Source organism: Solanum stenotomum, chromosome 11 (genome assembly GCF_019186545.1).
Source record: "Solanum stenotomum isolate F172 chromosome 11, ASM1918654v1, whole genome shotgun sequence".
Lineage (NCBI taxonomy): Eukaryota > Viridiplantae > Streptophyta > Magnoliopsida > Solanales > Solanaceae > Solanum > Solanum stenotomum.
Genome location: NC_064292.1, coordinates 48705090 through 48730624, shown reverse-complemented (window position 1 = coordinate 48730624; position 25535 = coordinate 48705090). Strand labels below are relative to the sequence as shown.

Genomic DNA, 25535 nt, shown 5'->3' with positions numbered 1-25535 from the left:
GCGGACTGAAATGATTTGAGCATGTGGAGAGGAAGTGTGTTAACGCTCCAGTGAGGAGGTGCGAGAGACTGGATGTAGGGGATATAAGGAGGGGTTGAGGTAGGTCGAAGAAGTATTGCGGCCAGTGGCGGAGCCAGGATTTAGATTGAGGGGTGTCAAAATATAAAGTAGTATGCACACAAGTTTTCTAAAAAGTTAAAAAAAAAAAAACGCTGAAAGCCTTTAAAAAAAATAGGCTTCAGCAAGGTTCGAACTCCCAACGCCTAGGTCAATGACAAGGCGGAACTTTGTAGCCCCTGAACCGTTGAACCAACATTTCAACTTGGTTCAGGAGTGTCAATTCTAATATATATAGGTATAAAATCAGAATTTGACTCAACGTAATTTTTCGATGGAGGGGTGTTAGTGCAAGGGTAGCTCCGCCCCTGATTGCGGCTGGGTGATTAGACAGGACATGGTGTAGCTTAATATTACTAAAGTCATGACTCCAGATAAAGTGGAAGTCGTGTATTAGGGTGGAAGGATAGTAGGGGTGGAGGGTTATATTGCCTTGTTAAGCTTTGGGTTTGTTAGTACTTCGTAGTATGTTATTGTAATTATAGTGTATGTCGCAATACTAGTTGTATTCTTGCAATTCTTGTCATATGTTGTTTATTGAGTTTTCGAGTATCACACTATTTTATTATTATTAGTGTTTTTTCTTGTGCACTTTTCACTGCTTTTCTTATTAATGATTATGATTTATTCATTGTTTTCTTCTTCTTTTAATTGGGTGTGATGCACTTGAGCCGAGGGTCTTTCGGAAACAACTTCTCTAGCTACATGATGTAAAGATAATGTATGCGTTCAATATACCCTCCTCGAATCTCACTTAGTGAGAGTTCATTTGATACGTTGTTGTTGTTGTGGAATAAAAACAACACTACGATCTCGAGATAAGTTGTTTTGGAATTTTATCTCAATCAAACATGAAATAAACTCATCCTAAAATTAATTTAATAATATTTATTCCTTATTTGTTAAACCAAATAAGCCCGGATAGCATGAAGGTCCTTATAAATATTTATCTAAAAATATTAATTGATTTTTTTATCCTTTGCTAATAGATATCACCGTAGATAAAATTGCCGTTTACTGCTATTTTTTCAAATTATTATTATTAATATATGGTAAAAAAAAATTAATACATAGGAGAAATCTAAATTTGTCAAGTTCATTAATATATATCATAGACTTTAATTATAGATTTTTAAACCTAAAATATATAGGAAGAAGTCTAAATTATAGGAAGGCGGTAGGGGTGTTCACGGTTTGGTTTGAGTCGGTTATTGGTTAAAACCAAAACCAAACCAACTTAATCGGTTTTAAAATTATCAAAACCAAACCAAACCAAATATAATATATATTTATCGGTTTGGTTGTTTTCGGTTTTGGTTTGGTTTGGTTCGGTTATTCGGTTATTAACCATACATAAAAATAAAAGAAACAATTCATTCAAAACGTGAAAAAAGTGACAACAATCCATTCAAACAAAAAAATAGTTAGAATGACGGGCATTACAGAACTTTCGATCATTGAATTTACTGAATAAAACTTCAAAATTCACTATTTTGGCATAGAAGGAAGAGACAATGACATTTTCAGTCCCACAAAGAATTTCCATAGACACTCATATACATGAAACCAATAAGAAAAATGTTCTCACCTTGGATATTTTTTCTTTCATAAGTAAATTATAAATAAATTTTGATGAAACGTATATAAATTCTTTAAAATTGTTTATGAATATAATATATTATGTATGTATAATAATAAAATTTATGTATATAACTTGTTGGTTCGGTTCGGCTATTTCTTCGATTTTTTTAAAACAAAACCATAACCAAACCAAATACTATCGGTTCTTAACAATCTAAAACCAAGCCAAACCAAAACCCAAATTAAATCGGTTCATTTAATCGGTTTGGTTTGGTTTTTCGGTTTGATTAGTTTTTATCCAAACCATGAACACCCCTAGAAGGCGGCCATGACTTTAGCAAGTTGCTTAGATCTTGCGTCTTGTTACGATTATATTTCTTTTTATGAAATAGATAGATCTGAATTTTCAATTCATCATGAATTTATAGGGTAAAAATTCATCTTTATTATTGATTCTCGAGTTTATTTGTATATTTCATTCTTTTTAAATATAGACTTTAGATTGTTGTTGAATTGTTACTAAGTTAATTTAAATATGTGTGATAATTTTAATGTGCGTATTTCTTCTAGAATCATTAACTACTAATACACCGAGCTAGTGTATCTAATACACTCTACCGAACGATATCTAAAATAATGTATGCATTAGCTATATGTATTAGTAGCCTCCATGTTTGGTGCATTTTTTCATGCTATGTATAATCAATTTTTGTATTAGTTATACACTTTATTGTGTATTGAGAAGTGTATTACTCAGTGTTTTAAAAAGGCGCAGCATGAGGTGAGACGCTTTATGCAATACGAGGCGAGACGTAAGTCTTATGGATCTACGGGGAGTAGTCTCATGTATATTCAATTTTAAAATTTTATTACTAAGAAAATAAGCAACAGTAAAACTTTCGATTATCTTTCAAATAAATTTTAATAAATAACCTATAATATATACAAAAAAAAATTATGATTTTTATTTGAGAAAGGTATATTAATTACTAGAAATATCATTACACCGATAATAAAGTATGATTTCAAGCAAAAATAGGTTCAAAAATAATAATAAAATAAATAAAAAAAGTAACACCAGGGCTTACGTTTTTACGCTTGGATCTTACGCCCCAAATTCTAGGACTTACGCCCTATGGATCTACGTCTTTAATTTGCGCCCCAGAGTGTTTTTGGTATGCCCCGCCCCAAAATTCTTTCGGGACTCGCCCCAAAAACGTGTCTAAAAACAATGGTATTACTAATACCATATATTTCTAGGTATTAGTAATGCAAAGGATTTAATACATGCATTAGCATGGTTAAAGATCCAATTACCCTCAAAAGCACATTTACATCTTTTCCACCATAATTGTGAAGGATACTTTTATAAATAAATATTGTATACAATACATACTATTTTTAATACACCAATCCAAACAATGTATAAGAAATAATCTATGCCTAAGGGTGTTTGGATTGACTTAAAAATTGGTCAAACATACTTTTAAGTCAATTTTTGACTTTTGAAAGTGTTTGACAAATTTTAAAATAAGTAAAAATTACTTGAAATAATTTAGGAAGTGTTTGACAAGGTTAAAAATAACTTAAAATAAGTTAAAAGTCAAAAGTACGTCTCTCCCTACTTTTTATTTTTTGACTTAAAAGTCAAACAAGTTTGACTTTTTATTTTTAACTTAAAAACTATTTTTTAAAATCAATCCAAACGGGTTCTTATAACTAATATAAGCATTACTAATACACTATATTGAGCATTATTTTTATACACCCTACCAAACGACCTCTATCCCTTGTTTGGTACACTTTTTGATGTTAGATATAGCTAATGCTTGCATTAGTTATACACTCTATTGTGTACTGGGGAGTGTTTTACTAATACCATGGATTTCTAGGTATTAGTAATGTAAAGGGATTCAATACATGCATTAGCAATTTAGCATGATTAAAAACCCAATTAGCCCTCAAAAGCACGTTTACATCTTTTCCACCATAATTATAAATGATATTTTTGTAAGTAAATATTTTTATACAATGCATACTATTTTTAATACACCAAATCAAATGCATAAGAAATCATTTATGCATAACTAATACAAGCAGTATATCAATGCAAGCATTACTAATACACTTTATTAAACATTGTGTTTATACACTCTACCAAACTATAATGGTCTGTAAAATCTAAGTTGAGGTTCTTAATATTTTTTATTAAATGTTTGATCACCTACATGTACTTGGTGATTATTTTAAGATTTAAATAGGGAAAATACATAAAAACCCCCCTGAACTTGGCACGAAAACTTACTTTAGTACTTAAACTACACGGGTGTTTATAAACCCCCCTTAACATCTTTTATGTGAATTATTTTCAACCCTCCGAACACCAACCTTGTGCGCGTGTTGTTACAGCTTAGAACGGCGCGTTAGTCATCTTTTAACATTTTTTAAAAATTAAATTTACCCCTCCAACGATAATATCCGACCCATTACCCATTTGAAGAACAATCTTCACTTTTGAAGAACCCTAAATACCTCTTCTCCCTCACCAACCCAATCATCCAAAAAATGGTGACCTAATTCATTATTTTTCTCAAATCTTAGCTCTTCAAACCTAAAAGTTGAATGTTTAAAGGAATTGTTCTTCAAAATGTAAGATTCAAACCTAAAAGTTGAATCTTTGAAGGAATTGTTCTTCAAAATGTAAGATTCAAACCTAATCTTCTTCATCTATTATTTTGATTTTTCTTTCCTCCCTTTTTCTTATTTTCTGTTTTTTCCAGATTCTCGTTAATTCTTGCACAAAATTGTAGCACACAATGCGATCAATTAATTTGACAAATCTTTGTATGGAAGAAGATGATTATACTACGAAGAAAAAAGTTTATTGTAATCATGGACTTGTGGTGCGTTTGAAAACATCTTGGACTTCAAATAACCCCGGAAGAAGATATTGGTCATGTCCTTATTATGGGGTAAAGATCATTTTTGTTTAAATTTTTTTAGCCGATTAAGAATTTGATTAACCACAATTCCTTCATCCTTTTTCATTATTGAAGGGTCCTAGACCTTGCAACTTTTGGTGTTGGAAGGATAAAGAAAATATTGATCTGAGGTCGAAATTTGTGATTCCTAAACTACAGAAATTGGGTGAGTTTGAGAATATAGTAGAATCCTCTCAAACCTCAGCCACTGCATTTGAATTGGTTGAGGTTACTGAAGAACTTGACAAGCCGGGAGATTTCAAACAAGATGATGATTGTCTAGGTATGAAATTGAAAATGTTGCAAGAAGAGGTTGAGAAGATGAAAGTGATGCAGAATAAATGGAGAAGAACATGGCATAATGTACTCTTTTTTGTTGTAGCTTGTTGTTGTGTTGTGGTTATAGCTATAAGCTATTGGTTCTAGGTGATAAATATGAAGAAAGGTTCAATGAAGTTACCTTAAGTTGTTGATGTAGTGAGATCAATGTTGGTGTAGTGTAGCACTGTTTATGTTGTAACCAATTAGGTGCAAGACTCTTTTGTAATGAGTTCTTCTTATTCTCTTAATGTAATTTGGTGGTTTGTGTATTTGTTTGTGTTTTATTTACAACTGCATTCGCTAAATTGCAGTCACAATTGCATAATTGTACACAAAAAAGTAATGCAAAACTGGCTGCATAATTGTTTCAAAAAGAGACAACTAAAATATCAAATTAATGCAGTCACAACTGCATAATTGTTTAAAAAACAAACATAGATCAAACTAAATGCAGTCACAGCTGCAACATAATTGTTTCAAAAACAAACATATCAAACTAATGCAGTCACAACTGCATAATTGTTCCAAAAACAACTAAAATATCAAACTAAAGTAGTCTCCATATCAAACTTCAGTAGCATTGGACCTTGTTCTCATTCTTTTGTTTTCTCTCATCTCTTGAAGAACTTGTTAAGTTATAGTAGCCTTTCCTTTCCATTTTAAGCCTGATCTTGGTTTATGATGCCTAAGATTTCCAGTCACTATTGAAGAGTTCGTAGGCATTCCAGGCTAGATTCACAAAATTATGTTGTCTTAGATGCTTCATAAGTTAAAATTAAAAGTGTGTTAATAATTAAGACAACTTACATTGTGGATTGTAAAACCACTATGTAGTATCCCCATTCCAACCATTCTTGGCCTCTTCCCTCCTCCAGTAGGACCAGGAACATCAGTAGCAGTAGCAGCTACACTAGTTCTTCTTCCCCTTCCAGCTAAACCAGTTCCATTTCCTCTTCCCCTTTCAGTGGCACCAGAACTATCAGTAGCAATACCAATCCCTGTTCCATTACCAGTTGTAGTTCCTCTTCCCTTTCCAGTAGCACTAGCCTATAACATAAGTTGATCAACAAAAATATTAGACTGATTAAGATGTAAATTAACAACAAAACGAATTACTATAAACATTACCTGTTTTGTAGAACCTCTTGGTCGACCTCTTCCTCTCTTTGTGTTTGATTGTGATTCAGTTGGTGTTCTAGAAGAACCAACACTTGACCTTGTTGAACTAGGCTCACATCCTCTCCCCATTCCTCTTCATCTGCCTGCATTAGCTTGATTATTCAAATGACAACCCCTCTTATTATGACCCTTTGCATGACAAAGACTGCAGGTCATCTCAACACCTTTCTTGAACAATTTTCCTGTTTTGTTTTCATTCTGTTCCTTTCTCCTACACTTTCTAGGTCTTCCTGGTAGTGTTTTTATAACAGGTGGTATAACAGAAGGGTTGGCCGACTGTGGCCACATTTTCATGTTAGTAACTGGTTGAATGTAGTGACTATAGACCTTGAGATAAGTCTCCTTGCTATACCAATGTGCAACATAGTTAATGGGCTCCAATTTTCTAAAATGAAGTGCAGCTATAACATGACAACAAGGTATACCTCTTAGCATCCAAGATCTACAAATACATGTTTGATTGCCTAAATTCACAACAAATGTGTTATCCAAGTTGTTTTTAACCTCAAAACCATATTCACCATTCCATTCAAGGTTACACTTCATTGACTTTGTTGTGTTCTCTGTCAATACCTTTAGGGCCATTGGAGATATGTTTGTTATCCAAGTATCACAGAACTCCCTCAATTGTCCTATTCTTCTCATCACTTTGATCCTTATTTCTTCAAGCATTATGATGATAGTTTTGTGTCTTGGCCCCAAAATCCATGAATTAAAGCTTTCAGTCATGTTGTTGTCAACACTATCACAACAGCTGAAAAACTTAAAGTATAATTTAGACCACCTCTCTATATTGTACCACAATAAGTCATCACATATTCTAGTGCCTAACTTCTCCATATGATCCAAATTTCTTTTCAATTCTTGTTCATATGTAGATTTGGCACATCTCCAAAAACAATTTCTTCTTTCAATGCCTTTTCAATTCTTACACCAGTTGGCTAGAACATGTCTTGCACACATTTTTTGTTCTGCATTTGGCATGAGATCTTGAATATCTTTGTCAAGACCTAAACAACAACATTTAGAATAACATGAGATCTAAGTTAATGAATAAATGAAAAAGAAAATAAATGAATAAATGAAAAAGAAAACAAATGAATAAATGAAAAAGAAAACAAAAATACCTTCTGCATATCAGTAATGATTGTCAATTCTGTTCCATCTCCTAGCTCAAGATCATGTCTTACAAGCTTGATAAGCCATTTCTAAGTGAATGTGTTTTCAACCTCAACAACTGCCCATGCTAGTGGTAGCATTTGGTTGTTTCCATCCTTACAAACAACCACAAGTAATTAACCTCTAGAAACACCTTTCAAGAAGCAACCATCAAATCCTATACATCTTCTAGCTCCAACTTTGAATGCCTTCTTTAAAGCATCAAAGCATATGTAAAATAATTGAAACATTTTTATGTCACCTTCAAAAGTTTCTTCACTAAGTCTCACCACACATGTGCTGCCTGGATTAGTCTTTAAGAGCTCATCTTTATAATCTAAAATTCTTTTAAACTCCTCCACATGATCACCCATAATTTGTTTCAACACAATGTTTCTAGCTTTCCTTGCTACAGTCCTCCCTACATACACATTCAACTCTTTCTTCACTAAAATTTGAAATTGAAAAACTCAAATGCCAGGCTCAGAAATAATTCTGTCCTTGTACCTTTCTGATAAGTACTTTGAATTCATCAATTTATTTTTGGTTGTGCCATTGCATTTATGTACTGGATTATAATTCTTCACCACAAAATCTCTTGCTCTTGAATCAATACTTCCAAACAACAACCATGGACAACCAACTGTACACTTTACCCTCACCCTAGTTGCATCATTAACATATTTATCTAATTCAACATGTTCTTGAACTGCATATCTAGTAATAGCTTCTCTAAACTGCTTAACACTTTCAAAAGCAAAATCAGTCTCCCAAACTATTAACTGACAGGTAGGGTCAAATACAATTTTCTTTTTATTTCTTTTTGCTCTTCTTGCTTTTCTTTGTCTTCTTATAGGTTGTTCAACCTCATCTTCCTCATTAACATCTTCATCAGTATCTATTTCAAAACTAACAGCTTCATCTAAATCAAAGTAGGGCTCATCTCCAGCTATCTTACCCTCAAAAGTAGTTTGTTTCTTGAATAAATATTCATCATATCCCAAATCAACTCCTTTTTTTCCTAAATCAACTCATTCAGATCTAGCGCCCCTTTTTTTTTTTAGCAGCCCTTTTCTCTTTCCTAAGATTTATAACCTCCTCATGAACATCACTACCATACTCATCTTCTCCTTCATCAGACAAATCTGCATTGTCTGAATCATCACTTGCTTCTGTTTCACTTTCCCAATCAGACCCAACTTCTGGAATATCAGATGCAGCAGCAGCAGAAGAAGTATCACCCAAGTCTTCTCCAACACTAACAGAATCCCTACCCAAGTCCTCTCCAACACCAGCAGAAGCACTACCCAAGTCCTCTCCAACACTAGCAAAAGTCCTACCCAACATTTCACCCAACTCTTCACCCATAATAGGTTCTTCAGGTTGTGCAGCCTCTTCAAATCCTAAATCTTCACTACCCTCAAAAGTTTGACTAGATTTCTTATCAAAAGTAGTATTAGATTCCCCACCCACATCATTTAGATATCCAATTTCGGCGGGGGAGGGGGGGGGGGCACAACAACTTCTTCAACTAAATGAGTCATATAAAGTTCAACAATATCTACATTTTTTAATTTATGTACAATACCCATAATATCCCTATCACTTTTAACTTCAACAACACGTCGACATTTAGGTGGTTTAATATAAACAACACAAGCAGAACAATTATAGCCAATTTCTTTAACTATATCAACAAATTCAAAGTAGGACAATTTATCAACATCTACATCAAAACAATCAGTGACAATACCTCCTTCATACTTAATACGAGGTTTTTGTTGTAGTTTCCACCATGGTGAAACCTTAAGGTAACGTACACATCCATCGTCAAACTGAAAAGATAAAAAAAACTAAGTTTTACGAAAATCCTTAACTCGGTCAAATGTTACAATCATCTAAACGAAGATTACTAACCTGGTAACTTTGTTTCTTCATGCAAATCCTTTGTTTCTTCACGAAAATCCTAAACTCAACAAATCTTTCACGCTAATGACTTGTTATTCTTCAGATTAGGTCTTTAGATTTGAGAGAGATTTAGGAATATTTGTTTAAAAATGGGTTGGGTTGTATTTTGGGAACGGATGGGTTATATAAAACAGGTAAGATATTTTTAAAACCCTTTGCGACGTGGACCAATGAAAGCGCGCGTGTGTAACAATGCCCAGCCTTCAACTGGGCTGATGTTTGGAGGGTTGAAAATAATTCACATAAAAGATGAGAGATGCACTGCTGTTCCATTTGGTCTTCGGGAAATAACCACTGAGCTGATTGTTGTTTTGTAAGACAAGCGTTTCCAGATTGGGAAGGTGAAAAATACTGTCAGGTATTATCCCGTACAATCCTGTATTTCCCATCCTAAGAGTTGTCAAATGAGAAGAAAAATTCGGAGGAATGGTGGAAGAGATGTTTATGGAAGTAAGATCAAGCTCTCTTAATTTAGTCAAATTCTGAAGGAGCAATTTCAAATCATGGGCTGTGAGTCTTAGAATGGTTTCAAATGACGGGGAGAGGTGAAGAGACTGTAATTGAGAAAGATGAGATATTTCAGAAGGTATATGACCTGAGAAATAGGAGTCAGAAAGATCAAGAAGTGTCAAGCTCGAGAACCTTCCAAATTCAGGCAAGATGTGAGAATTAGAGAAGTTATTAGAAGAAGGGTCAAGCCTTTGGAGACGAGAGAGTTGGAAGAGGCTGCTATTGGAATCAATCTTTCCTACAAGACCACTGCAACTGAGATTAAATTCAATCACACAGCCAGTCATCTCATCACATATGACTCCATCCCACAAGCAACAATCTCTGCTCGTATTCCATGAACTCGTATAAGAGTAGGAACTACATGTAACTAATGAGGGATCTAAAGTGAGAGTTTCCTTGAATTTTAGAAGAGTGGTGCTTTGATCTTTGAGGCACGAATAAGGTACGGATGAAGAAAAAGAAAGCTGACAGAAACAGACAAAGATCAGAAATGAGAATTGCCTGTATCCTATGATTTAGTCCAAGTTGTTTCTAAATACTGAGTAAGTCTGTGTACTGAGAGTTGATAGTGAAAATTAAGAAAAGGCTATTCATATCTATATAGGCAGATTTCTTTGAAAGATACACTTACATCTGTAGACAAGGACTTAACAAATAGTTTTGTTGTGTTGAGTCAAGACAGATAATGAACAATGAATGTAAATGTGTTACACATATAATTCAGACAAGGACTTAACCAAATAGTTTTTTGCATTAAGTCAAGAAAGATAATAAATAATGAATGTAAATGTGTTACACATATAATATAATTCAGACAAGGACATAACCAACTAGTTTTGTTGTGTTAAGTCAATAAACATAATGAATTATGAATGTAAATGTGTTACACATATAATTAAAATAAGGACTTTACCAAATAGTTTTGTTGCGTTCTCATTCCACTTGTCCAAATCTAAAAAGTATAATGACTATTTCGTGTTGCTCCCCAAAGAAAAAAAGAAGTTAGATTTATACTATATGATAATGTAAATGAGGATCTCAAGTAATGAGATTGGAACAGAAATTATCCACAAACTATTGAGTCTGTACTAATAATTAATATGGGTGTGGTTTAGCGGACAATGAAGTAGATGAAACCATAAGAGATCTGTAGGGTTCAAATCTTAGAAGAGACACAAAAATACTAGTGATTTCTTCCCATAAGTTAGAAATCTGAGATAGAAAACATCCATTCGTATGCTGGTGCTGGTGTTGGCTTGATATAATTAGCTTTAGGGACATCCCACACTCTGCCTTCACTTCTTTCTCGAGCTTGATTATATTAGGGACAACGGATAACGTATTCTCAAGTTCAAAGTTTTATTCATAATAAAGTCCCTCTTAGATTCTGTGAAGTGAGTATTATTAGTTTGCAAATTGTACAGTAAGTAGATAGGAATCCAAGAAATGCATAAACTTCATTCAACACACTACTAATTTTGTGTTCCAGTTCTTCAATGATTCTTGCAAGCCATTTCGGATTTCCAGCTGAAATCATGAAACATACTACATATAATCCAATACATAGTCCAATTTCATAGCTTATAAGATCAGCTTTCCAAAAAAATATTGAGAAATTCAGTATTGCTTTCTTGATCGTCAAGCACAGATATGATACATATGTATAACTTGCCTCTGATAATAGATCACTGCCACAACCTTTCGAAACTGGAATCCACGCAATTCATCATTACCTTCATATGAATTACCCTCAAAGGTATGAAATTAAGGTCCTTGAGGGATACATCTGTGGAGAAAATTGTGGGAGACTCGATAATTTTCCTTGTTAATTCTCTTTCCCTCTGTTGCATCAAAAATATCTTCCTCCGTCAATTCAGCTTTTTTGAATACTCTCTCTCTCTCTTTTCATCAACAGAAAGACTATCTAGTCGGTCGGTAGAGAATATATGATGCCATACACTTCATTCAATGCATTTGGACTCGTATACATGACTAACTTACCTCTTTCATCCAGAAACACACAAAACATAAAGAGTGAAGGGTCAAAAACACATCTGAAGTATCTCGATTTTCTGTGTTGCATACTTGAACAATCATGTGCGTGAATTTTCTACCTCATGAACTATCATCAACTGCTTATTGAAACACAACTTAACTATCAGTTGTTTGACTTTTCCTACTTGAAATATCACCATAGCGAAAAATACATTTCATTTTTTTCAATCGAATGTCTCCTCAGGGACACACACAATGTTTATTTTCTTTTTTGGTACAATGGAAATCTACACATAGTATTTCATTGAATACGTTAAAACATTACATAACTTAATATATCATCAATATTCATAATATTACATTTCCTGAACTTAATAAAGGAAGAATAAAAAGCCTACTTATAAACCATAAGCTGCAGTTTCTGATATTATTGCATCTCTGATGAGCATTCCAACAAATTCTTCAACAACCACCTGCATGTTTGAATTTGTTTATTTACTGTCTGATGTTTATATTTACACAAAGAAAGTCAAGTCTTTTATTTTATGCTAAAATGAAATTACAATTTGAAAGAAAGTTATTAAGTCCGACGAATTTTACTTTTGGTTCACACTTGAAGAATTACTTGTTAAACCAAGCCTCTAACCAGATAATTGGATCACAGGTTCCAACTAATTTTGGACAGAGAAATAAGCTTTGTAGAGCATTCAATTAGTTGCTGATATAACTAATATGAAAATATTCAGATATAGTTAGCTGCAATAATCTAAAGCTCAAACTAGAACTTAACTGCATACCTGAATTTTTAACTCTTCTACATGCGATTATTTGCTTCTTCTGTAACTCCTTTGCTTTCGCTGCTTCTTTCTTCTTCCCATCATAATTTTATGCTCCAGCTCCACAATAATTCTTGCAAACCATATCGGTTTTCCAGTTGAGATCATGACATATATAATGGATAATCCAATACAAAGTCCACTTCCATAGCCCATAAGAGCAGCTTTCCAAAAATCATTCAGAAATTCAGAGTTGCTTTCTTCATCAAGCTCAGATCCGGTATCAGTTTTCTCTGATTCTGAATCATTATCATCACTACCACAGCCTTTTGATAGTGGAAATCCACGTAATCCATCATTACCGATATATGAATTGTTCTCAAAGGTCTGAAATTGATTTCCTTGAGGAATGCACCCTTCGAGATGATTGTAGGAGAGATTTAAGACTTCAAGAGAAGTAAGAGAAGCAAATTGTGCTGGTATCTCTCCTACAAGATGGTTACTTGACAGGTCCAATGATTCAACTGAAGATAATCTTCCAAGTGATGGCGGTATATGACCTTGCAATCCATTATGAGATAAATTCAGCACACGAAGTGCAATGAGATCTCCCATAATACTTGGAATATTTCCTTCAAATTTGTTGTTTGAAAGATCAATAGTGATGTACAAAAACAAGATTCTCACAACTTCAAACTCCAATCCCTTGGATACAACAGCTACCGTATCTTGGTAATATCCATATCTTGGTGCTACCATTGACGGATCAATTGTCCTCATGGCTTTCAAATGTTGAAATAGACTCGTCGGTAAGTTTTCCGTGAAGGCATTGGAAGAGATATCCAACATTCGAAGCTCAAGAAACATGTTTTCACTTCCTAAAGTTCTAATGGGTCCATGCAACTTATTCAATCTCAAGCTTAAAACTCTCAACTTAGGAAGAGTTCCCAACCACACCGGGAAGATGTCGTTAAGGTGATTATCTCCTAAATCAAGAACTTGCATCTTTTTGCAATTGACCAAAGATTGGGGAATTTTCCCCTTAAGTTTATTGCCATGCAAGTTGAAGCTTCTAAGTGCTCTAGCTCTAAAGGTGGTTGGAAGAGTTCCAGAAAGATTGTTGTGTTGCATATCCAGAACCTCAAGATGACCACTCATGTTGCCAAAACATTGCGGAATTGTTCCCTTTAGATTGTTTCTACCTAAATCTAGAATATGCAGTGATTTTAAATTGCAAATAGATGGATGGAGCTCTCCACTGAGATTATTATGTGACATTATCACATACTGGAGGGCACTGATATTACCCAAGCATTGCAGAATTTTTCCTTTCAAGTGGTTTCTCGACAAATACAGGATTACCAGTGATGTTAAATTGCAAATAGCTGAAGGAATTTCCTCAATCAGATTGTTGTTATTGAGAGACAGAACATGCAAGTTTCTCAAATTCCCCAATGTAGCGGGAATAGAACCATAAAGCGAGTTATTGCTTAAATGTAAATCATACAAGTTGGTCAAATTCCCCAATGAAGCAGGAATAGATCCATTAAGAGAGTTACCGTTCAAGCGTAGATCAGTAAGAAACCTTAGGCAACCTATTTCTTCAGGAATAAAGCCAGAAAGTTGATTCTCATAAAGATACAAAAGGGTCAATTTGGTCAAATTCCCCAATGAAGTAGGAATAGAACCATTAAGAGAGTTATTTTTCAAACTTAATCCTACAAGAGACCTTAGGTAACCTATTTTTTCAGGGATAGGACCAGAAAGGTGATTATCATGAAGATGCAGAATAGTCAAGTTGTTCAAATTTCCCAATGAAGCAGGAATAGAACCATTAAGAAAGTTATCGTTCAAACGTAGATCAGTAAGAAACCTTAGGTAACCTACTTCTTCAGGAATAGAGCCAGTAAGGTAATTACTACTAAGATGCAGAATAGACAAGCTGTTCAAACTCCCTAATGAAGCAGGAATAGAACCATTAAGAGAGTTACGGTTCAAACATAGATCAGTAAGAGACCTTAGGTAACCTATTTCTGCAGGAATGGAGCCAGAAAGGTTATTTTTATAAAGATTCAAAAGTGACAAGTTGGTCAAATTCCTCAATGAAGTAGGAATAGAACCATCAAGAGTGTTAGAACTCAAATCTAGCTCAGTAAGAGACCTTAGATGACCTATTTTTTCAGGAATGAAACCATTTAAATGGTTGTCAAAGATATGGAGGATCTGAAGCTTGGCTAGTGAGCCAATTTGCGTTGGGATTGTGCCTGAAATCTGATTATTCGATAAATCAAGATAGATAAGATTAGTGAGTTTACCAATTTCAGGTGGAATGGTGCCAGAGAAATAGTTCATGCTAATTTCAAGATACTCAAGAAAAGGGAGAGATGAAAACGGAAAACCATCAAGTGTACCAATGACACTAGTATTTCTAATATTCAACTTGCTTACCTTACCGTTAAAGCATATAACTCCGTACCAGTCCCTGCATGCATTAGACTTTGGCTTCCACGAAGCCAATAAGAAATTATTCTGGTTCTTGAAACTTGTTTTCCATTTCAAGAGGGCAGTTGCTTCTTCGATGGAAGCAAAAGTAACTGTAAGGAGATATAAAATAGTGAAAACCTGAAGTAGAGAGAATATTTTGCTTGGAATCATCATCATATTTTGAGTTTATTATTTTGGGTTTTCAAATTTTATATTGTATGAAACTTATCATTGAAGACCAAACAGAAACGTGTTTTCTCCAAATGTTGTTGTCTGCTCTTTCTCTCATTCACACTTTAACCATTTCTGTCTGTTCATATGTAATTTGGGTTGTTTTCTTTTTGTCTTTTTCAAATTCTTATGCATGTGCTACACATCTATCAAACAGAAAATAAATTCCCTAAATAGGAAAACAAACTTTAAAAGGATAGAGAATCATCTTTTTAGTTTTGTTATTAAAAATAGAATTATATATTGTGTTACTTTCTCATTTACCTTCATCACAAAATTTTGAGGATAATCTCACCGATGGTCATTTCTAAATTAACTCTTCATAACAATACGAGCTATTTATTAAACATACTCTTTGTAACTGTTTTTGTGACAATAAAGTCATTAAACTATGAGTTATTCCCCCTGAAAATACCAAATCACTGAAACCAGGGGTGGAGCTTATGTGAAAAAGGGTCATTTCTAAGAATGGGTATCTTGATTTTTTTTTTCTAAAAATGTGCACTTTTGCCTGAGGTCGTATGTGATTCACGTGCGTCTGGTACAAATCTCAGCTAACGAATGTCTGGCATATGGCGTAAGCAGCAAATCCCATTCTGCAAATGCAACTTAAAAAACACATTTCGGAAGTTCAGTACAGTGCGCTCAATAGGTTATACAGATTACAAAGCCTTACTCTCAAAGGAATACCATCAAAAATAAGTGCAGAAACAACCAACAAGAATAGGTGAAGAAACGATCAACTCATCTCACATACGTATTTGAAAGATAAAATAGTCCTGAACGATATTATCAGTTGCTTATCTCAACCAGTTACTTGTCATTCTGAATAAAATAGTTCATTAACAATCTCGCCACTGTGACATCATAACTGATTATTTCTTTTTCTGTAATTCCTTTGCCTTCGCTGCTTCTTTCTCCTTCCCATCATTATTTTGTGCTCCAGCTCTACAATGATTCTTGCAAGCCACATCAGTTTTCCAGTTGAAATCATGAAATATATTATGGATAGTCCAATACATAGTCCACTCCCATAGCCCATAAGAGCACCTTTCCAAAAATCATTCAGAAATTCAGAATTGCTTTCTTCATCGTCTAGTCCAGAAACTGTATCATTTGTCTCTGATACTGAATCATCACCACAGACTTTTGAAAGTGGGAATCCACGTAATCCATCATTACTTTCATATGAATTGTTCTCAAAGGTCTGAAATTGATTTCCTTGAGGAATGCACCCTTCGAGATGATTGTAGGAAAGATTGAAGACTTCAAGAGATGTAAGAGAAGCAAATTGTGCTGGTATCTTTCCTACAAGATGGTTACTTGACAGGTCCAATGATTCAACCAAAGATAAACTTCCAAATGATGACGGTATATGACCTTCCAATCCATTATGAGATATATTCAATATGTGAACTGCAATGAGTTCCCCCATGATACTTGGAATCTGCCCTCCAAATTTATTACTTGAAAGATCGATAACGGTGTACAAATACAAGATTCTCACAATTTCACGCTCAAACCCCTTAGATACGACAGCTACCGAGTCTTGGTAATATCCATCAGTTCCTTCATAATGTGGTGCGTTCATAGTTTGATCAATTGTCCTCATGGCTTTCAAATGTTGAAACAAACCCGTTGGTAAGTTTTCTGTGAAGGCATTGGAAGAGAGATCTAACATTTGAAGATTAGGAAATATGTTTTCAATCGTTGGAGTTCTAATGGACCCATGCAATTCATTGGATCTCAAGCTTAAAACTTGCAGCTTTGGAAGAGTTCCCAACCACATCGGGAATATATCAATGAGATGATTATCTCCTAAATCAAGAACATGCAACTCTTTGCAATTGGCCAAAGATTGGGGAATTTTCCCCTCTAGTTTATTGCCGTGCAAGTTGAGGCTTCTCAGAGAACTTCCAAATCTAGAAGTTGTTGGAATAGTCCCTGTAAGACTGTTGTGGTGCATATCCAGAACCTGGACGCTACTGATATTACCCAAACATTGCAGAATTGCTCCCTTCAAGTTGTTTCTCGCCAAATCTAGCATTACCAATGATGTCAAGTTGCAAATAGATGAAGGAATTTCTCCACTAAGATTATTTTCTGATAAGAAGAAGTATGTTGTGGAATTTGGTGGCATAGATAGGGACCCTTGAAGAGAATTGGATCGCAAATCAATTGTTTTTAGAGATTGAAAAGGAGTTAAGTCCACACTTGTCAGCATGTTGTGGGATAGATTAAGACTGTTCAATGAAAACATCCAGTTAGATGATGCCCAATCTGGAAATCTTCCTTGAAGCTTATTATTAGAAAGATCCAAGTGCTCAAGCTTCTTTGCGGATCTTAGAAACTCCAATTCTTTCACTTCACAGGCAGCCAACTGTAAGTACACAAGTGATTCAGGCAAAGTAAAATTAACTTTGTTTTCATTTGTGAATGAGATACTATTATATGAAATACCAAGAGATGAAAGATGTTTGAGGTCTGAAAAGAAGCTGACATCCACACTACCACTAAAATTATTGAAAGAAAGATCAAGAGTTGTGAGGTTCACAAGGTTTTGAATTGACTCGGGAAGATGGCCTTGCAGCTGATTATTGCCTAGATCAATAGATAATAATGAATTGGACTTGATATCCTCAAGCTTACCAGAAAAATGGTTATTACTCAATTCTAAATCAGTTAGTGAAGGAAGGGAGAATATCGATGATGGTATTGTTCCATTTAGGAAGTTACCTGCAAGGAACATATACTCTATGCGAGTGAGATTAGAAAGAGATTCAGGAATAGGCCCCCAGATATTGCAGAAAATAAGAAACAAATTATTCAGTGAGGTTAGATAACCAAGAGACTCAGGCAAATAACCAGAAAAATTCACTCCTTGGAGATTTAAATCTGTGAGAGATGCGCTGCTGTTCCATTTGGTCTTTGGGAAATAACCATTGAGTTGATAATTGATGGATAAGTCAAGTATTTTTAGTTTGGGGAGGTGAAAAATACTCTCCGGTATTACTCCATACAACTCTGAATGCCCAAGCACCAGCGTTGTAAAATGAGAAGAAAAATTAAGAGGAATGGTGGAAGAGATGCTTACACCACTAAGATCAAGCACTCTTAATAGGGTCAAATTATGAAGGAGCAACCTAAAATCATGGGCTGCGAGTCTTTGCACAGTGTTATAAGATGTCGAGAGAAGAAGAGATTGTAACTTGTAAAGATGAGAGATTTCAGAAGGAATTTGACCTGAGAAATAGGAGTCAGAAAGATCAAGATATGTCAAGCTCGAGAACCTGCCAAATTCAGGCAGGATGTTGGAATTAGAGAAGTTATTCACAGAAAGATCAAGCCTTTGGAGATGAGAGAGTTGGAATAGGCTGCTATTGGAATCAATCTTCCCTACAAGACTGTTGCAACTGAGATCAAGTTCAATGACATGGCCAGTCATCTCATCGCATATCACTCCATCCCACGAGCAGCAATCTATGCTCATATTCCATGAACTTGTATAATCGTAGAAATTACACAAAACTAATGAGGGATCAACAGTAAGAGTTTTCTTGAATTTTAGAAGAGCGGAGCTTTGATCTTTGCGGCACAGCTGAGGTATGGATGAAGAAAAAGAAAGCTGACAGAAACAGACAGAGCAAAAATGAGAATTGCCCGTAGCCCATGTTTAGCATCAATGAGTTTAAAGTTGATAGTGAAAATCAAGAACAGGCTACAGAAATATATATAGTCTGATATATATTTAACAAGGACTCTTTCTTTTTGAATAATTTGAAACTTGAAACATCATATATAGTTAAGCATTAACTGCCTTGATTGAAATGCCTAGGTAGGTATTCTTTTTAACATATCTATTTATCATATTTTGAATCTCCTTAGTAAAAATCTTGTTTTAAATTGGCCGTATTATTAGTCTAGTCAAGTATAAGAAGACAAATAAGTAGGACAACATTACTTTCAAATCGGCCGTGTTTTGTATTTGTCTAAAGAAAATAAATTTTCTTTTGTGAGAGCTGAATTAGTTCCTTCATGGAAATCAATTTGAAGCTTATATTTTGATGAAAATATTTTAAGTCAAAGAAAAAGACTATTTTGTTGGAAGTTTTTGTTGTTTCTCAAGTCTTGCATAAGAAACCAAATAAGTAGGAAAACATTACTTTCAAATAAGTCTTCTTTCAATCAACAGAAGCACTTGAGTTAAATATATTTTATTTCCATAGTCAAGGAAAGACTGCTGCCTTCATATCAACTTTTTTTCAGATAAAAGAAAACAATATATAGGTTCTAAAGGTGATTACTTCTTCTGTTATTCCTTTGCCTTCGCTGCGTCTTTCTCCTTCCCATCATTATTTTGTGCTCCAGCTCTACAATGATTCTTGCAAGCCATATCGGTTTTCCATTTGAAATCATGAAATATATTATTGATAATCCAATACATAGTCCACTTACATACCCCATAAGAGCAGCTTTCCAAAAGTCACTAAGAAATTCAAAATCGCTTTCTTCATCGTCTAGAGCAGATTCAGTATAGTTTGTCTCTGACACCTGATCATTGCCACAACCTTTTGAAATGGGGAATCCGCGTAATCCATCATTACCTTCATATGAATTATTCTCGAATGTATGAAATTGAGGTCCTTGAGGGATGCATCCTTGGAGATGATTGTGGGAGAGATTTAAGAATGCAAGAGATGTAAGAGAAGCCAGTTGTGGTGGTATCTTACCCGAAAGTTGGTTAACGGATAGATTCAATGATTCAATTGAAGATAAATTTCCGAGTGATGATGGTATCTGACCTTGCAATCCATTATGAGATAAACTCAGCACATGAAGTGCAACGAGATCCCCAATAATACTTGGAATTTTCCCACTAAATTTATTATTTGAAAGATCAAGAGCGGTGTACAAATACAAGATTCTCACAATTTCACGATCCATTCCCTTGGTTGCAATTGTAATAGAATCTTGGTAATATGATTCTATGTAAGATGATCTTGGTGCCTTCAATGATTGGTCAATTGTCCTCATGGCTTTCAGATGTTGAAACAGACTTGTAGGTAAGTTTCCCGAGAAGGCATTGTAAGAGAGATCGATGATGCAAAGCTGGGGAAACATGTTTTCTATCCTTGAAGTTCTAATAGATTCATGCAACTTGTTTGATCTCAGGCTTAAAACTTGCAGATATGGCAGAGTTCCCAACCACATGGGGAATGTGCCGTTTAGGTGATTATCGCCTAAATCAAGAACTTGCAACGCTTCACAATTGGCCAAAGATCGAGGGATTTTCCCCTCTAGTTCATTTCCATGCAAGTTGAGGCTTCTAAGTTCACTTACGATTCCAAAAGACATTGAGAGAGTCCCAGAAAGATTGTTGTTGTGCATATCCAAAACCAGGAGGCCACTGATATTACCGAAACATTGTGGAATTGCTCCCATCAAGTTGTTTCTCGCCAAATCTAGAAGTTGCACTGATTTCAAATTGCAAATAGATGAAGGAATTTCCCCACTAAGATTATTTTCTGATATGAAGAAAAATGCTGTGGAATTCCCAGGAATAGGTAGTGACCCTTTAAGAAAATTGGACCGCAAATCAATAATATATCCAGATTGAAGAGGAATTGAGTCCATGCTTGTCAGCATATTGTGGGATAAGATTTGACACTGAAAAATTCCAAGTAGATCATGCCCAATCAGGAACTCTTCCTTGAACCTTATTATTTGAAAGATCCAAGTCAGATAGCTTCTTTGCGGATCTTAGAAACTCCAATTCTTTCACATCACATGCAGCCAAACGTAAGTACTCAAGTGACTCCGGCAAACTAGATTTAACTTCCTTTTCATTAGTCAATGAGATACTGTTGTATGAAAGACTAAGATACGAAAGCTGTTTGAGGTCTGAAAAGAGGCTGACATCCACACTACCACTAAAATTATTGAAAGAAAGATCAAGATATTTTAGGTTCACAAGGTTTTGAATTGACTTGGGAAGATGGCCTTGCAGCCGATTGCCCTGTAACTGAATCCAGACTAGTGTATTGGACTTGAAATCCTCAAGCTGACCAGAAAATTGGTTAGAACCCAAGCTTAAATAACTTAGTGATGGAAGGGAGAACATCCCTGATGGTATTGTTCCATTCAGGGAGTTACCATCAAGGTACAAAGACTCTATGCGGGTGAGATTCGAAATAGATTCAGGAATAGGTCCTCTAAGGTTGCAATTTCCAAGAGACAAAGAATGTACCGATATTAGATATCCAAGAGACTCAGGCAAATTACAAGAAAAATTCACGCCACTGAGATCTAACCCTACGAGAGATGCACTGCTGTTCCATTTGGTCTTTGGAAAATAACCACTTAGCTGATAATTGCTGGATAAGTCAAGTATTTCCAGGTTGGGAAGGTGAAAAATACTCTCAGGTATTATCCCGTACAATCCTGTGTCTTCCAGCCCCAGAGTTGTGAAATGAGAAGAAAAATTCAGAGGAATGGTGGAATAGATGTCCACGTAAGTAAGATCAAGCTCTCTTATTGGGTCAAATTCTGAAGGAGCAATTTAAAATTGTGAGGTCCAACTCTTAGGTCTGAGAGATGAAGAGATTGTAACTTGGATGAGAGATTTCAGAAGGAATTTGGCCTGAGAAAAATGAGTTGGTAAGATTAAGATGTGTCAAGCTCGAGAACCTACCAAATTCAGGAGAGATGTGAGAATTTAAGAAGTTATTCCAAGAAAGATCAAGCCTTTGGAGATGAGAGAGTCGGAATAGGCTGCTATTGGAATCAATCTTTCCTACCAGACGGCTACAGCAGAGGCCAAGTTCAATGACATGGCCAGTCATCTCATCGCATATGACTCTATCCCATGAGCAACAAGCTCTGCTCATGTTCCATGAACTCATATTTGGATAACAGTAGGAAATACACCTTTCTGATGAAGGATCTACAGTAAGTGTTTTCTTGAATTTTAGAAGGGAAATACTTTCATCTTCATGGCACCGATGAGGTATGGATGAAGAAAAAGAAAGCAGACAGAAACAGAAAAAGAACAGAAATGAGAATTGCCGGAAGACCATTTTTCGCATCAAAGTGTTCAGAGTTGATAGTGAAATCAAGAAAAAGTTTTGTACTGATTAAGAGGGTCTGTATTTTGATAGTAATATATAACACATAAAAATAATTGAGTTAAAAGTACTATTTGTGGTAAGCTAATTGTGAAATTCACACTTGATTTAATGAAGGCAATGCCTTTAATGAATGGACGACTTCAAAAGTCAATGGAATTAAAGCATTTCTAGAAACAACTTAAATACTGGTATTGTTTTTCAAAGTCTTGTAGTGGAAATTTCAAATGAAAGTGTACATGTTCACATACTACTGTGCCTATAATGAAAGTTATGGATGTGGTTTAATGGTCAATGAAGTCGGTGACAACCAAAAGAGACCAGTTTCTATGATATTTAGAATGCAATGACATTAACTCAATTACCGTTATATGTTTTTGTGAATGGAAAATTTATTGCCACTAAATGTTCAATGGAAAACATATTCGGCTCCCTTCATAGAACAGATAATGACCTGTTTTTGGCTCCAGGAGAGCAGAGATGTCAAATTTGTGTCAGCAGGAATGCATTGATGAGAAGATTTAAGTGTTCCAACCTTGTTTCACTTGATGATAAATGGAAAAATTACGTGATGTTGCTGAGAAGATGCAATAAACTGCATAAATTTGTAAATTATACAGTTCACTGAAACAAGAAATGCCTAAAAGTCGCTGGAAGAGTCCCAAAAAGATTGTTGTGTTGCATATCCAGAACCTCAAGATGACCATTCATGTTTCCAAAACATTGCGGAATTGCTCCCTTTAGATTGTTTCTACCCAAATCTAGAATTTGCAGCGATGTTAAATTGCAAATAGACGGATGGAGCTCTCCACTGAGATTATTATTTGACATCATCACATACTGGAGGGAACTGATATTACCCAAGCATTTCAGAATATTTCCTTTCAAGTTATTTCTCGACAAATACAGGGTTACCATTGATGTCAAATTGCAAATAGCTAAAGGAATTTCCTCAATCAGATTGTTGTCATTGAGAGACAGAACTTGCAAGTTTCTCAAATTCCCCAATGAAGCAGGAATAGAACCATTAAGAGAGTTATCGTACAACTGTAGATAAATAAGAGACCTTAGGTAACCTATTTCTTCAGGAATAGGGCCAGAGAAGTAAGCAAATCTTGATGAAGATTTGAAGTTCTTAATCTTGTTACTAACCTTATTATCAAATGCTTCCCTATTATTTTTTTTGGCTTCCCATCCAGTGTCCGAAGCCCACATTGGAGCTGCCCTATTATTACTTGTTGAGAAATTTGAAAGTCCAGGTGTGAAATCAAATATGAATCTATGAAAATAACTTTAATAAATTCATGAGTTTAATTGCCTTTAATATATCTCAATAGTAAATTATTTTTGGGCTTTAATAAGATAAAAGCTAGTTGAGAAGAAATTATGAACTCTGTTTTTATATTATCTTTTAAAAAAAACAATTATTTTATAAAATAAATTAAATCCTTTTGTCCTTTTATTAAACTAAACTATGATGGAAGTTGTAGAAATGATAGATATGGAGGTGAAGGCATTGTAAGAGACAATGAAGACAGCTTAATCATAGATTACTCACTATCTTATGAAAAGGGTTTCAACAATTAGCTTTTATATATGCAATGTCTTGATGCATCAATAATAATTTTCAACAAGTTTGGACATAAACTGATTCAAAGCTCCTTGCAGAGTGCATTAAAGGAAAACTCACCATTTCTTAGACAATGATTGGGAAAGTATAAAAGTTGAAATCAATGCTAATTCATAGCGAAAGTTATGTACGTCGTTGTTACAAGGAGTATATTCAAGCTGCGGATAAATTGACATTACTAAGTTATAACTCTGTCAACAACATTATATACTTTGTTTATGTTAAATGACATATAGAGATTAAATGTCTAATAACTTTTGATAGGTGAGGCCTCCCCACTATGAAAGTTTACAATAGTTTTTACTTTTTACCTTCAATCCACCTGACACTTTGTATTCTTAGCTTCCGTAAAGCTGATAACAATTGCATTAAGATATAGTATAAGTATGCTCATCTCAAAATTATTAAGCTAAATCAATTTTTATTAAAAAGAAAATTCTCGATCAGGCAGCTACCTTAAATCATACGTAATAAAGTTTTGAAAATGAATAAAATGTCATCTTTAAAAAATATAACTATATATGTTTACTCCAAATGATAGATTATTAGAACTTTATATGAATTTATATGCATATTGTATCAAGAACAATTGTATATTAGTTGCTAAATTTAAAATATTCATTCAAATTAATAATGATCTTCTAAGATTAAAGTTAATATGTCTAATTGACACTTTATAAAGTATGGAATCTTATATGTAGATAAAAATTCTTTTAATGATAATCGATTCCACCTCTGATATCACAATTGTAATTTCTAGCTTGAGGATGGACTAAACTAAAAAATTGAAACTTATACTAGTATAAATATAAAGTTATGAGCCCTTAATCAAATGTAGGGTTTGCTTTCTAATATCACATCCTTAAAGAACAAAACGACTTACGATCTGATTTGAAAGACAAGACCAATAATCATGAAGACAAGACGGAGAGTTGCCATGACACTCATGGATTCAGGTATACTTTTGCATTTAGTGTGATTTTCTAATAATTTGATATGGTAGTTCTTGAGTAAAAACTATCATTTTTTTTCTCTTGAAGTTTGGTCCTAACAACAACACCAATCACCTTTGCCATCATAACTATCATCATCACTATTTCTTGTCATTACCACCATCACCACTACAAGTCATCTTTTCCCATCACTATCAAACTTAAATGTTTTATTTTATAAAATGAAATAATAATTTCAAATTTATTGAATTTCATTTTCTCACGATATAATTATTTTTATTTGAATTATATATTATGCATTTACAAATAGATAAATTATGCATATTTAACAAAGGGCCTAACCCATCGGTGGTCCCTTAAACTTGGCACGAAGTTTCACTTAGGCACCTCAAGTGGGCGATGTTCATTTTAGACACCTCATGTAGGGTCTCGCTGTGTCATTTTGACACTTTTTGCTGACTAAGCACAGTACGTGTGCTACACAAATTTTGAGCGCGTCAGAGACTTTTTTTGTAAATATTTTC

At 34.4% G+C, this 25535-nt stretch overlaps 6 protein-coding genes across 6 annotated transcripts; all 6 read right to left on the bottom strand.

Annotated features, from left to right (window-relative positions):
• Nucleotides 1-12475: 12475 nt before the first annotated feature.
• On the bottom strand, nucleotides 12476-15250 carry LOC125844825 (receptor-like protein Cf-9 homolog). Its single transcript, XM_049524164.1, has one exon. It carries the CDS (start codon nucleotides 15248-15250, stop codon nucleotides 12638-12640), a length of 2613 nt encoding a protein of 870 aa, XP_049380121.1. The 3' UTR covers nucleotides 12476-12637.
• A 919-nt stretch (nucleotides 15251-16169) lies between these two features.
• On the bottom strand, nucleotides 16170-17103 carry LOC125846021 (receptor-like protein Cf-9 homolog). Its single transcript, XM_049525488.1, has one exon. It carries the CDS (start codon nucleotides 17091-17093, stop codon nucleotides 16170-16172), a length of 924 nt encoding a protein of 307 aa, XP_049381445.1. The 5' UTR covers nucleotides 17094-17103.
• An 81-nt stretch (nucleotides 17104-17184) lies between these two features.
• LOC125846020 (receptor-like protein Cf-9) lies at nucleotides 17185-18749 on the bottom strand. Its single transcript, XM_049525486.1, has 2 exons — nucleotides 17280-18749; nucleotides 17185-17226 (listed from the first exon to the last, which is right to left on the bottom strand). Exons 1-2 carry the CDS (start codon nucleotides 18747-18749, stop codon nucleotides 17185-17187), a joined length of 1512 nt encoding a protein of 503 aa, XP_049381443.1.
• An 845-nt stretch (nucleotides 18750-19594) lies between these two features.
• Nucleotides 19595-20971, bottom strand: LOC125846019 (receptor-like protein Cf-9 homolog). The gene has a single exon (XM_049525485.1). It carries the CDS (start codon nucleotides 20948-20950, stop codon nucleotides 19595-19597), a length of 1356 nt encoding a protein of 451 aa, XP_049381442.1. The 5' UTR covers nucleotides 20951-20971.
• LOC125846018 (receptor-like protein Cf-9) lies at nucleotides 20966-22380 on the bottom strand. The gene is made up of 2 exons (XM_049525484.1): nucleotides 21996-22380; nucleotides 20966-21850 (listed from the first exon to the last, which is right to left on the bottom strand). The coding sequence occupies exons 1-2, from the start codon at nucleotides 22378-22380 to the stop codon at nucleotides 20991-20993; spliced, it is 1245 nt and encodes a 414-aa protein (XP_049381441.1). The 3' UTR covers nucleotides 20966-20990.
• Nucleotides 22381-23049: 669 nt separating this feature from the next.
• On the bottom strand, nucleotides 23050-23643 carry LOC125846016 (receptor-like protein 43). The gene has a single exon (XM_049525483.1). The coding sequence runs from the start codon at nucleotides 23641-23643 to the stop codon at nucleotides 23050-23052; it is 594 nt and encodes a 197-aa protein (XP_049381440.1).
• Between the last annotated feature and the right edge of the window lie 1892 nt (nucleotides 23644-25535).

Excerpts from the sequence above, each read along its gene's own strand:
- LOC125844825 (XM_049524164.1), bottom strand. The coding sequence starts at position 15,250 with ATGATGATGATTCCAAGCAAAATATTCTCTCTACTTCAGGTTTTCACT.
- LOC125846021 (XM_049525488.1), bottom strand. The coding sequence starts at position 17,093 with ATGTGGTTGGGAACTCTTCCAAAGCTGCAAGTTTTAAGCTTGAGATCC.
- LOC125846020 (XM_049525486.1), bottom strand. The coding sequence starts at position 18,749 with ATGACTGGCCATGTCATTGAACTTGATCTCAGTTGCAACAGTCTTGTA. Across the intron at positions 17,227-17,279 it reads GTAATATCAGTAGCGTCCAG|ATTTGGAAGTTCTCTGAGAA; the intron begins GTTCTGGATATG and ends AACAACTTCTAG.
- LOC125846019 (XM_049525485.1), bottom strand. The coding sequence starts at position 20,950 with ATGCTGACAAGCATGGACTCAATTCCTCTTCAATCTGGATATATTATT.
- LOC125846018 (XM_049525484.1), bottom strand. The coding sequence starts at position 22,380 with ATGGTCTTCCGGCAATTCTCATTTCTGTTCTTTTTCTGTTTCTGTCTG. Across the intron at positions 21,851-21,995 it reads TCACATCTCTCCTGAATTTG|AATTTGACCCAATAAGAGAG; the intron begins GTAGGTTCTCGA and ends TTGCTCCTTCAG.
- LOC125846016 (XM_049525483.1), bottom strand. The coding sequence starts at position 23,643 with ATGTGGGCTTCGGACACTGGATGGGAAGCCAAAAAAAATAATAGGGAA.